Genomic DNA, 13,504 nt, shown 5'->3' with positions numbered 1-13,504 from the left:
CCCTCCAGAGATCAGTCAAACCAGGTCTCTGTTAGGCCACTCTCCATCGATAGGGAGCCCTCAAAATGGTTTTGCTGAAATCAGCAAGGGCAACAGCTTTGTACTGGCCCAAGAGCTGACCTGGTAAAACACACAGCCAGCCTCAGTAGTTAGCAGTCCTAGACATCAGTATAGTTTCTTGTTGCTGGCACATCAACATAAAACTAACTATGCAAGCAAAGCTCAGTCTTGTTTCAAGCTTTAAAATTTCAGTTATATCTTTGTATATGAATTTCCCAAGGTCAAGTATTATACATTTAAAATGGAACTCTATAGCTGCACTTCCAAGATTGTAAGTTCTGCATCATATAGGATGAAGCTGTTTATGGAACAGCAATGAGAAAGTATAAAATATAGCCAGGCCAAAGTCTCCTCACCTCAAGCCATAACTGTTGAATTTTACTACCTTGGCACATTATTCCAAATGCATGAATACAGAATAATGTAATTTGCAATATAAGTACTCTACTTTCTTTCCCTTCAAATTAACTCCCCGTTAAATTTTTAAAGCATCTCAAAACCACAGCCTTTACTGCAACATTTGCCACATAACCCTTGTGGCGAATGGAAGAAGTTAAATGAAATGAGTTTGATAAAATTTGAAACAGGGTTAGGTCTTGGGAGACTTGGACAGAAGGTGAAGGCTTTCACCTTTGGGCTGCATTCAAATCCATTTCCCAAATTAATGGAATGGAAGTCCCTTTTGTTTGCTGGTTAGAAGTACCTAAATTAAATGGGCAGTCCTAATCCAGTTCCTAATTAGCATGGTCCACAGTACAAGGCAATCTTTAGCCTATAATCTCAGAGGGACTAGTTCAAATGGAAAATGATTGCAGTTCAGGAGACATTTGTTGCAGTCTGCACCTAATTGCAGGTCAGCAAGCATCTATGGAGAGAATAGACAAGTTAACATTTCAGGTTTAGACCCTTCAGAACTGACTGCTGATCTGATGAAGGGTCTAAACCTGAAACATTAACTTGTCCATTCTCTCCACAGATGCTGACTGACTTGGAGTGTTTCCAGCAATGTTTCAGATTTCCAATATTTGCAGTTTTTTGCTTATTTGAAATTCCTGTTAAGTTCTTCAAATTGCATAGAAGTAGCAAGCTTTGGTAGTATTGCATTAAAAACTAGCTAACTCAGTAAATTGAAAGCCAAATAATATATCCCAACTAAACTATCCAAAAGGCAGCTTTGTTGAGTAGTAAATAATGCACTGCATCATGCAGTAGCATACCAGGGGTGGTGAAAAATGTTGGACAGTCACTTCAGCCATTCTTTCACACCTGCTGGATGATATAGGTTTTGGCAAAGGAAGATGCAGCACAATCTATTGCTTCATTCTCTTTCCTTCAAAAGAGACCCCCCCCCAAAACAGCTTACTGGAATAAACACCTCAACATAGTACTATACCATAAAGATCAGCTGCTCCCCATTTGATTTCCAGTCTGTGTCAAGTTACCCAATCTCAGCATCAGTGGTACAAACATCCTCAGTGCTCAGACAGCTTCCCACTTCCAAATATCAGTTCTGCTGGAAAGGCTATGTGCATGAGGATGTGAGGCAAGTACAAGATTAGGCTCAGCTGTGATACTCTGCATACAATAGTCTGCACTCAATGCAGTACAGTTCATGCTAGACAGTAAGTCAGTGTTATTGAGGGGAAGGAAGAAAACAGGCCCAAAAACTAGAAACAGTACTTTCAAGTTGCTTTATTTAGAGATAAGCCAAAGAACATTTTTTACAAGTACACTTCAATAAATCCACCAATATACAGCTTAATAGAACCCATTCAAGTTTATGGTGGTACAATCAATTACATAATTGGGTAGTGTGAAAACTGGACAGACTACAAACATAAGTTAAACATGCACTGAACTTTACAAACAGTGCTGTAAACAGCAGGGGATGTTCAGGTGTTCAGCTGCTGTCTTTACCCAAGGTGTGCTTGTCAAATAAGTATTCAGCCATGCCATTTTCAGGAGCACCCAATCTCCGCAAGTTGGTTACATAGTCTCCAAGTAGCTTGATAGACTTGACCTGCTCATCCAGATAGTGAGTCTCCAGAAAGTCACAGAGCTGTGGAGAAAATGGAACATTGAGGCTACTCAATAGCATTCAGCATTTAAAGTGCCAATATAACCACCTCAAGGACAGCAAGGTTCCCACTCTTGCTATCCAGTAACCCACACATGACAAGGCAAGACCAGAAACACTCAATTGTGATTTATCTCCAGTCAAACAGCCTACTGACTGATACCTACCTTCAAGACTCATGAACAATTATCAGTTGGGGCAGCATTGAAAGGGCCACTGAACAGCAACCCAGCATGAGTCACCATTAGGAAAAAGATACAAGGAGGAAATAAACAGTGTTCTTAAAGTTACTTGCAGCTACCTGACTAGGAGTAGAACAAGGCCAAATGGAGTACCTACAAAGTGCAACAATGTAAATGCACATCTAAATAATAGAAGACAAACAGCAATTCACATCTAGCTACAGCCATCCTCAAGCCAATTCCTCAATTATCAGAAGGGACCATTTTAGTTATTCCAGGTTTGGAAACAAGAAAAATAAAAGTAATCCTTTCAACAAGCTAACTGCTCCTTCCCCCAAGTACCCTTATTCTGCTTCTGCAGCAATTAATTGGACTGAAATGTGGATACTGGTTAGTGTTGAGACTATCCTGGCCTGGCTCTGCAATCTTTGCAACTGCATTTGAAGCCAATAAACATCTTTTGCTGTTTAAAGCAAACAGGCTGAGCTGTTCAGCAATACAGGCAAGCTTCTTCTACATTCTGCATACAGAAATGTTCTTCATATCTGGCAGCAAAGTATAGGCATGCAGTGTTGCTTTAAATCTAGAGAATTTGGTGGGGGGGGGGGAAACGCAAATAAAAAGGTTGATGCAGTTAAGTCGGAATACATTAAGAATATATGCCTCGTCATTCAGCGCACAAAAAACACTGCTCGCACACCATTAAGAATTGCCTGTGGTATATCAACCCACTTTTATGAAGAAGTTTGCATCTGGCTCATTGGGGTAAATGTGTAGCTCTGTGCTCATTCATGAATACAAGGAGAAAGTATGTTCTGAAGTGAGTCAATAAAAAAAGCTTGTTAATGACACTTATTTTGGGGAAGAGGGAAGAAAAAAGATTAACTATCTTGGAGTTACTGAACTGAATGAGCAAACAACTTGCATTTATGTAGCACCTTTAACATAGCACACATGTCCCAAGGCACTTTGCAGGAGTGTTGTCAAACAAAATTTGACATGAGCCACATAAGGAGATGTTAGGACAGGTGACCAAAAGCTTCAAAGAGGTAGGTTTTAAGGAGCATCTCAAAAAGGAGGAGAGGCAGAGAGGTTTAGGAGTGAATTCCAGAACTTAGGGCCTAGGCAGCTGAAGGCACAGCTGTCAATGGTGGAGTGATTAAAATCAGAGATGTGCAAGTGTCAAGAATGAGAGGAGCACAGATCTAGAGGGCTGTAAGGCTGGAGGAGGTGTCAGAGATAGGGAGGAGCGAGGCCATGGAGGGATTTGAAAACAAGGATGAAAATTTTAAAAATCAAGACATTCCCAGACTGGGAGCTAATGTGGGTAAGTGACCACAGGGGTGATGGATGAACAGGACTTGGAGAGAGTTAGGAAACAGACAGCAGAGTTTTGGATGCACTCAAGCATATGGAGGGTGGAAGATGGGAGGCCAGCCAGGAGAGCACTGGAAGAGTCAAGTCTAGAGGTAACAAAGGCATGGATGAGGGTTTCAGCAGATGAGCTGAGGCAGGGGCAGAGATGGAGTTGATGTGGCCCAAAGCTCATCTCAGGGTCAAATAGGACACCAAGGTTGCGAATGGTCTGGTTCAGTCTCAGACAATGACCAGGGAGAGGGATGGAGTTGGTGGCTAGGGAACGGAATTTGTGGCGGGATTGAAGACAATGGCTTCAATCTTCCCAATATTTAGTAAATATTTTTAACGAAGTTAAATCAAAATATTCCAACTTTAACTGAGTTAATCAGGTAATCATCTCCTCCAAAGCAAAGCAGATGCAGACCTAAGCCAGGCTCCAGTTCAAAAAGGGAGCAACAGATCCAGTCCATGGTTTCAATATAGCAAAAGCTGAATTCTAGCATATAGCATGGGATTGAGAGACATTCTAGTTTTATAACATGCTATCATTTTTGTATAGCTGGTGTCATTACTGAAGTAACCCATTACAGTAGTTATGAACAGTGTTGCATTGGCAGGATAATAGGCCCCAAGAGATCTGGTACAGTTTCCATGGGGATAAAGTGCCATCACTAGGCTTCACATATTGGTGGCCAAAAAAAATGCCAATATGCCTTTTGTTTGATACTTTTCAGTCACCTAGAGGGGAAAAAAAAAATCACTCCTACCACCACCAGACCCACAATCACCAGTATGTCACACTAGTGTTAGACAGCTTAAAATGTTCTCCAGACATAACCCAAATTTGAAATGACAGAATCCAATTGTAACAAAATTCAGTTTCAAGTAGATACAACACAAAAGTTCACAGCCACAATTACAGTTTTGGTCTCCTTACCTAAGGAAGGATATAATTGTCTTGGAGGGGGTTCCACGAAGATTCATTAGATCAATTCCTGGGATGAGGGGGTTGTCCTATGAGAGATTGAGTAGAATGGGCCTATACTCCCTGGAGTTCAGATGAGAGGCGATCTCATTGAAGAGTATAAAATTCTGAGAGGGCTTGACAGGGTAGATGCTGGGAGGCTGTTTCCCCTGGCTAGAGTTTAGAACTAGGGAACATAGTCTCAAGATAAGGGAGTGGCCATTTAGGACTGAGATGAGGAAAAATTTCTTCACTCAGGAGGATCGTAAATCTTTGGAATTCTCTAACCCAGAGGGCAGTGGATGCTCAGTTGTTGAGTATGTTCAAGACTGAGATCGATAAATTTTTGGACACTTAAGGGGATCAGGGATTTAGGGATAGAGCAAGAAAATGGAATTGGGGTAGATCAGCCATGATTTTATTGAATGGCAGAGCAGGCTCAAGGGGCCATATGGCCTACTCCTATTTCTTATGTTCTTAATTACACTTAACAAAATCCAACTGAAAACATGATTGCATTAATTCCAAGAACTCCTTCACTATCCTTCCACGTCGCAATTTACTAGTATCAGTAGCCACACCTAGTTTTCCAGTTAAGACCACAGCCTACAGTACACACTAGCTATGAGCTGATAAATCTATCAAGTGTCCCACACCAGCAGACCTGCTGCTTGAGAAATACGTACATGTGGGTCATTCCGGTCTGTAGCCAGTTTATGCAACTCTAAAAGCGACTGGTTCACACTCTTCTCCAGCTCCAGAGAGCACACCATTGCATCCAAGCCACTTCCCCATTCATCACGATCTGGTTTCTAACAGAGAAAAATGCATCAGTTACTTCACATACAAGTATCATACCAGACATAAAAAATGAAACTATAGGACAAACAGCTCTACAGCAACAGAACTCTTTACATGTAATGCAGAAGCTGGAGTAACACTATATTAAATAGCATTCCTTGTCACCTTTTGCTGGATTGTAAGAAAATGAGAAAGCAGCATTAAATCCCAGCTGTAAAAGTTCTGTAACAGGACAGCTCAAAGCCTACAGCATGTGGAGAAGCAAGTATGCAGAAGGCCACAGATGAAGGGGATTTGGGCCACAAGTGGCCTTTGTACTGTGTTAAGAGTACCACTGACAAAGGATGACGCCAACAGGAGAGTGGAATTTATAGTGGGGGCCAAGAGCAATGGCTTCAGTCTTCCCAATGGAGGAAGTTGAGGTCCATCCAGAATTTGCTGTCAGACAAGTATTCTGACAGCAGTCAAGAGTGCTTGAGTTGTGCAGTGGTTGGGGAGGGTGGGGGGAGTGGATAAAAAAAGAGGACTGATGTGTCCAAGTGGAAACTGTAAAAGGGACAAGCTGGGGTGAGGGGATGGAAGGAACAAAGGTGTATAGCAGTCAACGAATCTACGTTCCATCTCCCCAGTGTCAAGGACATTGCAAAATAAGCAGTCAATATTGAATACTAGATTGAAGTACATGTAAATTGCTGTCTCAGTAGTAGTATTTGGGGCCCTTTAACAGTGCAAGAGGACAATCCCACCTCCCAGTCCCCTAAGGGATACTCCTTCACAACCCCAACTTACAGCTGCCCTTCCTCCCCTACTATCCCATGCAGCTGCAACAGCTGCCCATTTACCTCCTCCCACACAATTCCCAAGACTGCAATCTGGTTCAAGACCTTACTTGTCTGCAGTATTAGGAGTCACTACAGGCAATCCAAGATCCTCTTTGTAGCGTATATGCCAAGGATTGTGAAACCCAAAACCCTGCAGGTCACCTCACCACAAATAACCTTAGGCAACATCCTGGGGGAGGGAGGGGCAATGAAGAGTGACCTTGGTGGTGAATAGGAACAGTCCACCCATCCTTTACCCTCAGCCACAGCACGTGGCATCACCCAGGAGCAACTAGCAAAGGGATTTAAGTTTGCATAATGGCAACTTTCTCTCCTCAACCCACAAACATGTATGTGTGTGCATATAAAGACGTGTACAATCCTGATTCAAGATAGATAACCAGCCATCACTTCATTTTAAAAAGGGAGATGCAGTGCAACATTAAGATAGAGGACTGATTTAATTCCTCCTTTCTTCTCCCTCACCCCAAGCTAAGCAAGGGCTGTGGCAACAATCAATTGGAAAGCAGGTAACTGAATGATACTCCTTCAATACTAGAGTTGTAGTTTTACTATGTATATTCACGATGCACTATTACCTTTTTAGAGATGATGCACAGAATGTAACACTCATGTTTCTTTATTCACAGAGGGTTTGGAAATTCCCTAACTATCTGAAAAGTCCCCTGCCCCCAGAATGTAACTACAATGCAATAACATAACCAGGGATCATTGTTTGCATTGTTTTGGACCTGGAGCCTCCTGGCAGTTCTACTGAATAATGTCCCATTAGTAGCACAAATGTAAAACTTTAACCTTTAAATGGCACACCAATCTAAAGAAACTTTGTGATCCCAAGAGCTACCAGGGATATGATGATACAAAGGCCTTTTTAAAAATTGGTCATTCAATGGGCCCAGATATGAATTAATTAGTGAAGGAAAAAAAGACATACTCTCAAATAATGTGTCTCTGAATGCAGCTTGACACCCATCAACAAAAGCACCTTCTCTTTAACAGTGCATTATTAAACTTTTGTTTGCCAATTTTCTCCAACTGGGAAAGGATTCCCTGCACAACAATCTACCCACATGGTTATTCTTCAGATGCAAGACAGATAACTAAATCGTAGCAAAGCCTGAACTTGTTCTCACCTAAATCAACAGCAGGAGTCAGCCTATAGTAATTAAGACCAGAACCCCTGACTGATTTTCCTTTTCCTAAATCAGGGATGCAGATGCCAGTTGTGGTACCTTCTGCCACCTTAGCAGAGGTCAGCTAATTCAGCATAGACACAGGATATTTGTTTTGAACTCAGCTACTCAATACCTTAACTAGCTGAGCCATCAACAAGCTCTCAGTGCAAATTCTTGATTGCAGCTGATTATTCATTGAACAGAAATGAGTTGCTTTAACCAGTATGCAAAAGTTTAATAGGGTACTACTAGTGAGCTTTTTAACCTTGATATCCTGAAGTAAGATGCGCCCTCCTCGCTGGTTCTGTAGTTTCATTAGTTTCTCAGCATGTTCACGCTCTTCATAAGACTGCTCCAGAAAGAATTTGGCAAAATTCTTCAATGCAATGTCATCTCGGTCAAAGTAGTAGGACTGAAAAAGGAAAGTGTACAACAAATATTTTGAGACCACTACAAAGTATTTTGAGTATTTGCTCCTAAAGTAACACTATCATAGCAAACAGATCAAACATTAATCATGTAACAACATTATGGCATAATTTGCCTCTGGATCCAGAATCTAAATTCAACCCAGACCAAGTGGACAACTGCACACTTTTCTTGAAAAAGTGGAATGCACGACCAAACCAATATCCAGAGAGCTCCATTACACAGTACAAAACAGCCGTCGTCTTCCCCAAGTGGTCATCATTCATATGTGGACCTTGACAGCAAGTTCTTAACAGCAAGGGACGACGTTATCAACTTGCACTCACAGCACCTTTAATATAATGAATATCCAAAAGCACTTCAAAAAAGCCAAAAATAAATGGGCACCAAGGATTGGTGAGAGTGGGTAAGGTGGCAACCAAACCTATGGTCAAAGACAAGTTTTGAAGAGGCTTTTTAATGATTGGAGTTTTCCAGAGCATGGAGTCAAGACAGTTGAAGGCTTTGCTGCCAAAGGATGAATGCACAGGAAGATGCAGAGGAGGCCAAAGCCAGAATAGAATGCACATATTGGAATATAGGGCTAAAGTACATTGAAGAGCATTGCAGAGAAGGGGGTGGGGGGGGGGGGGGGGAGGAGAACAACAAAGAGAAAAGGGTTGGGCAGGGGGCATCTGGAGGGACTTGTTTACAAGCATGAGGATTTTGAAAGGAATACTTACTCAGCAGTAAGGGTATTAAAGGGATACCAAAAAAATGGGATTGGCATTAATAACATTGCCGTAGCTTACCAAAAAAAAGGCTTGATGGTTCCAAATCCCTACTCTTGTTCCTATGTAGCATCTTCAGCAGAATGCATACTCAACTCCAACTCAAAGTGCACTCTGGGAAATTAATCAAGCACGTAGATAAGGTTGCAGCCAAACTTGCACTCTGACTACAGAGAGTCAGGCGATTTTGGACAGTGACTGGACTTTTCAACCCAGCCAACTCCACCCACTAACCGAGCTATCCATGCTATTAAGACTAAAGTCAAATTAGAAAAAACCCAGGGTATTAAGGAAATGTGCCCAACCAATATCAGCTCAACTTACACAGTCACATGAACAGATCAGAGGCTTGCTCCTCCAAATATTTTACCTTCACACACCGTTTTGACTTTTAAACCAATTTTATCCCTCTTTCTCCACCACCTCCCCTCCCACACACACAAGAGGATTGGCTCCTTGCACATGCACCAAGCGCAGACAATGAGTATCAGTAGGTGCCATCAATAATTCATTTACTTAGCACTCATTTTCACTCAAATGAAAGCAACTCAGCACATTATAAAGGGGGTGAAGTATACACAGTAGAAAGTACAATCAGATGGGAGGAATACCAAAAGGCACAAACAAACAGATACTAAAAAAAAATTAAAGTAAGACCAACTGCAAGACAAAGTGGTTGGAGGAGGCAGAAGAATTATTTACAAGGGTAGGAACACAGCTGAAGGAACAGCCTTTACTAGTGAAGCAAAGGACAAGCAGTAACCTGGCAGAGCAAGAGTGTTAACTGTTATTTATCTCTGCTGTTTGTGGGGCCTTACCACACTTGCCTGCAAGTTAACAATCACTACACTTCAAAAATAATCCACGAGCTGTGAAGCGTTTTGGGACAGAGGATGTGAAAGGCACTATATAAAAACACAAGCTCTTTCAATCCATTAAGGCAAGTAATCTAGCAATTTTATTATATTTTTATAACAAAAACAAAGGTTATGCCAGGCTGCTGAAGAGCAAGTGGAGAAGCCCTTCTGCCAGTCCATCCTCAGTCCTTTGCTACATCATAAATATTAATCTCTTCAAAGCATTGAGAAAATGAGCAGATTCACAAACAGCACAAAGCATATGTCTTACACAGACAGCCTCAATGTCAGAACAGCTCAAGACCAACAACTGTAAAGGGAAGGCAGGGAATGCACAAAATTCAGAACAAACAGCAAGTTTCAGCAGTCTATCCAGGTCATTCCTACAGACAGTCACCCCAGAAGCAACAAAGGCCTGGCCACATACCATAGCCAACTTTTTCAGCCAACCAAAATCTTGCATTTATATAGCACCTTTAACATAGCAAAACATCCCAAGGGGCTTCACAGGAGTGTTAAACAAAATTTGACAAAGCCACATAAGGAAATATTAGGACAGGTGACCAAAAGCCTGGTCAAAGAGCTAGGTTTAAGGAGCATCTTAAAGACAAGAGGGGCTTAGGGAGGGAATTCTAGAACTTAGGGCCTAGGCAGCTGAAGGCACAGCCACCAATGGGGAAGTGATTTAAAAATCAGGAATGTGCAAAAGGCAAGAACTGGAGGAATGCAGAGATCTCAGAAGGTTTAGGGCTGGAGGAGGTTACAGAGGTGGGGCAGGGTGAGGCCATGGAGGGATTTGAAAACAAGGATGAGAATTTTAAAATTGAGGCATTCCTGGACTGGGAGCCAACACAGGTCAGCGAGCACAGGGTAAACAGGACTTGGAGAGAGTTAGGATACAGGCAGCAGTGTTTTGAATGAGCTCAAACTTATGGAGGGTGGAAGATGAGAGGCCAGTCAGGAGTGTATTGGAATAGTCAAGTCTAGGAGGTAACAAAGGTATGGATGAGGGTTTCAGCAGCAGATGAGCGGAGGCAGGAGCGGAGACACACTATGTTAGAGGTGGAAGTAGGCGGTCTTGGTGATGCGGTCGGTAGCTCATCTCAGGGTCAAATAGAACACCAAGGTTGTGAACGGTCTGGATCAGCCTCAGACAGTGGCCAGGGAGAGGAATGGAGTCAGTGGCTAGGGAACAGAGTTTGTAGCACAGACCAAACATAATGGCATCGGTCTTCCCAATATTTAGTTGGAGGAAATTTTTGGTCATCCAGTACTGGATGTCAGACAAATCAGACAGTGGTGGAGTTGAGGGAATTGGTAGTGCAGTAAATCAACAACCGGACATGTTTTCAGATGATGTCACTAGAGGGCAGTTATATACAGCTACTAATCCTAAATTAAAACAAGTTCATAACCCTCAACTATTCCAGTTTAATCAGGAAATCCAGACATTGAAATCTCAAGCTGCAAGAAATGTAACAGCAGCACACAACTTCAAGCCTGCAAAACCTGCCAATGCTATAGGTAACTGCACACTCACCAAGTGCTGCGGTAATTTTAACTTCTTGATGTATTGTACATTCAAGGAGGTACAAGAATCAATCACATGCTCAATCAGCTCCACATTGGACACCTCCCATGCAGAACATCAGCATTGAAGGAGTGCACCATTGTGAAGTACCATCTAGCCAATAAAACATTAAAGTACTCTACATGTTCCAGTGGTTCAGGTGAATGTTAAAGAAAAGCAGAGAGCTGTCGAGTGCACTGGACAACATCCTTCCTTAGCCACCAGCAAAGCAAATTAACAGGCCTTTCATCTCACTGTTGGTAATTGCAGAATGCAAAATGGCTGCTACATTTACATTAAAAGTCACTGCACCTCAAAATAATTCATTGCATACATGAACAGGACACATTTCTGATAGATGAAATAAAGCGCTGTATAAATACAAGTCTGTCATGATAGCTCCCCCACCCACCCCAACAACCACTTTCTTTCTTACCGTGGAAACACATCATCGCGAGTCTCCACCCACAGGGCCCCAATGACAAACCTCACTAGAGATGCCTTTATCTCTCCCTTCCCCTTCAGTCCCCTCCCCTCCCCCATACTGCGTATGTGTCCTATTTTAGGCACCGTGCCATCTCCCCCTGGCCCTTCACCACACGCAACCCTCTTCCCCCAGTGAATTATAAGTAGCGATCGCCCTCTTTTTTTCGCGCACTGATTCCCCCCTCCTCACTCACCATGGAGAGGTAGACATAGGACGCGTACAGCTCCAGATTGATCTGGCGGCTGATGGCGGCCTCGCAGTCAGGGTGGTAATTCTGTCGCACCTGGGAGCTCATGGTGAACGGCGGAGAAAGAACTAAGATCTCGAGATTAAAATAGGATTGTCGGTGGAGTCAGCTGCAAATTGCGGACGGATAAACTAACTGGGAATGAAGGTTCCGTTCAATCACTGTTGAAGCAGGAACACTCTCACCCTCAGACTCTCCTTTCACTCTAATTCAACCCCCACCTCTGCCGACAACGTCTTATATAAAGCCTTGGCGCGCATGCGTAATGTTGGGGCCGCACGCAGTCGGTAGAAACTTCCGGATTTTTTAAAAGAAAATTAAACCCCCTGCGGCCGCGCGACTCTATTACCAGCAACCCAGAGGCGTCGCAGCAAGACCCAGACAGCCTGCGCTCGACTGATGAATTATGAGACTCAATTTTGACCTGTTCGGTCCCGATTTTCCTTCATTTCAGTTTTCAAAATGTAAGTTAATGTTTAGATAAAAGTCGCGTGCGGTGGCGCCTGTTTTTTTTCCCGTTAGTCTCCCCCCTCCCCCTTTCCCGAACCCGAGCTTAACGGTTTTCTTTAACCGTTTTACCGCGCGGTCGCTGCCGCTCCGGCGCGAGTCATCATCTCCTAACTGGAGAAAGAAACGGTGCCAGGCTGCAGAGAGTGACACCGCCATTCCCGGCCAGAGTGGAGCGGATTGAGTGATTCTCACCTCAATCGTAGGCTGACACAGTCAGTTAGACACTGGAGATGTTCATCATGAGGGGAATAACACAGGATGCTAAAGGTTCTTCACCCGCCCGCCCCGCTAAGAAAATATATTTGTCAAGACCTTTTTATGATGACGACGCTTTTAAAAGGATACAACCAATCTTTGCCGAAGCAATGTGGGGAATGTTTTTCCCTTCATTTGTCAATGTGTGACCTAACCTTATCATAGAAACATAGAAAATAGGAGCAGGAGTTGGCCGTTCGGCCCTTGGAGCCTGCTCCGCCCTTCAATATGATCATGGCTGATCCTCTATCTCAATACTTGGATGTGACCAATTAACTCACTCTTCCTCAAGGACAACAACTTGCACTTATATGGTGCCTTTAATATAGAAATCATCATAAGGATTTTTATAGGGGGGCAGAAAAAAAAGCAAAAAATAATAAGGAACAGAGAGCCATAATGCACAAGTTAGGACAGGTGACTGAAAGTTTGGTCAAAAAGATGAGAGATGGAGGGGTTGAGGGAGGGTATTCCAGAAGACTTACAAATGGTGGGGCAAAAGGCCAGAGTCGGAACCTAAGGAATCTCAAAACTATGAAAGTGCATACCCACTTCAGTCTTCCTTTCTCCCTACAACCTCAAGACTTTTAAAATCCTAGCTTAATGTCACTGAATTATTACTTCTTGATTTATTTAATCTCATCTACTCTTTTCGACTTTGGTAGTGCCCTCCACTACCAACCATATCCTTTCATCTATGTTTCTCAATAAAAAGAAGTACATACAATAAAGCCTTTTGTGTTCGCCTTTTAATTCAAATTATGGGAGTTGGCTCCTGACATCCATGAGGTGCTGTGGGCCATCAGCAGCAGCAGATTTATTCCAGCACAATCTGTAACCTCATGGCCCGGCATATTCCTCACTCTACCATTACCAACAAGCCAGGGGACCAACCCTGGTTCAATGAGGAGTGTAGACG

General features: G+C 42.8%; 1 protein-coding gene across 1 annotated transcript; it reads right to left on the bottom strand.

Moving 5' to 3' along the window:
• Positions 1-1,737: 1,737 nt before the first annotated feature.
• On the bottom strand, positions 1,738-12,060 carry fth1a (ferritin, heavy polypeptide 1a). Its single transcript, XM_067993790.1, has 4 exons — positions 11,767-12,060; positions 7,726-7,872; positions 5,329-5,454; positions 1,738-2,119 (listed from the first exon to the last, which is right to left on the bottom strand). Exons 1-4 carry the CDS (start codon positions 11,866-11,868, stop codon positions 1,961-1,963), a joined length of 534 nt encoding a protein of 177 aa, XP_067849891.1. The 5' UTR covers positions 11,869-12,060; the 3' UTR covers positions 1,738-1,960.
• Between the last annotated feature and the right edge of the window lie 1,444 nt (positions 12,061-13,504).

This window comes from Heptranchias perlo, chromosome 12 (genome assembly GCF_035084215.1).
Source record: "Heptranchias perlo isolate sHepPer1 chromosome 12, sHepPer1.hap1, whole genome shotgun sequence".
NCBI classification, from domain to species: domain Eukaryota; kingdom Metazoa; phylum Chordata; class Chondrichthyes; order Hexanchiformes; family Hexanchidae; genus Heptranchias; species Heptranchias perlo.
Note: the sequence above shows the minus strand (reverse complement) of the source record. Positions and strands in the feature narration are given on the sequence as shown.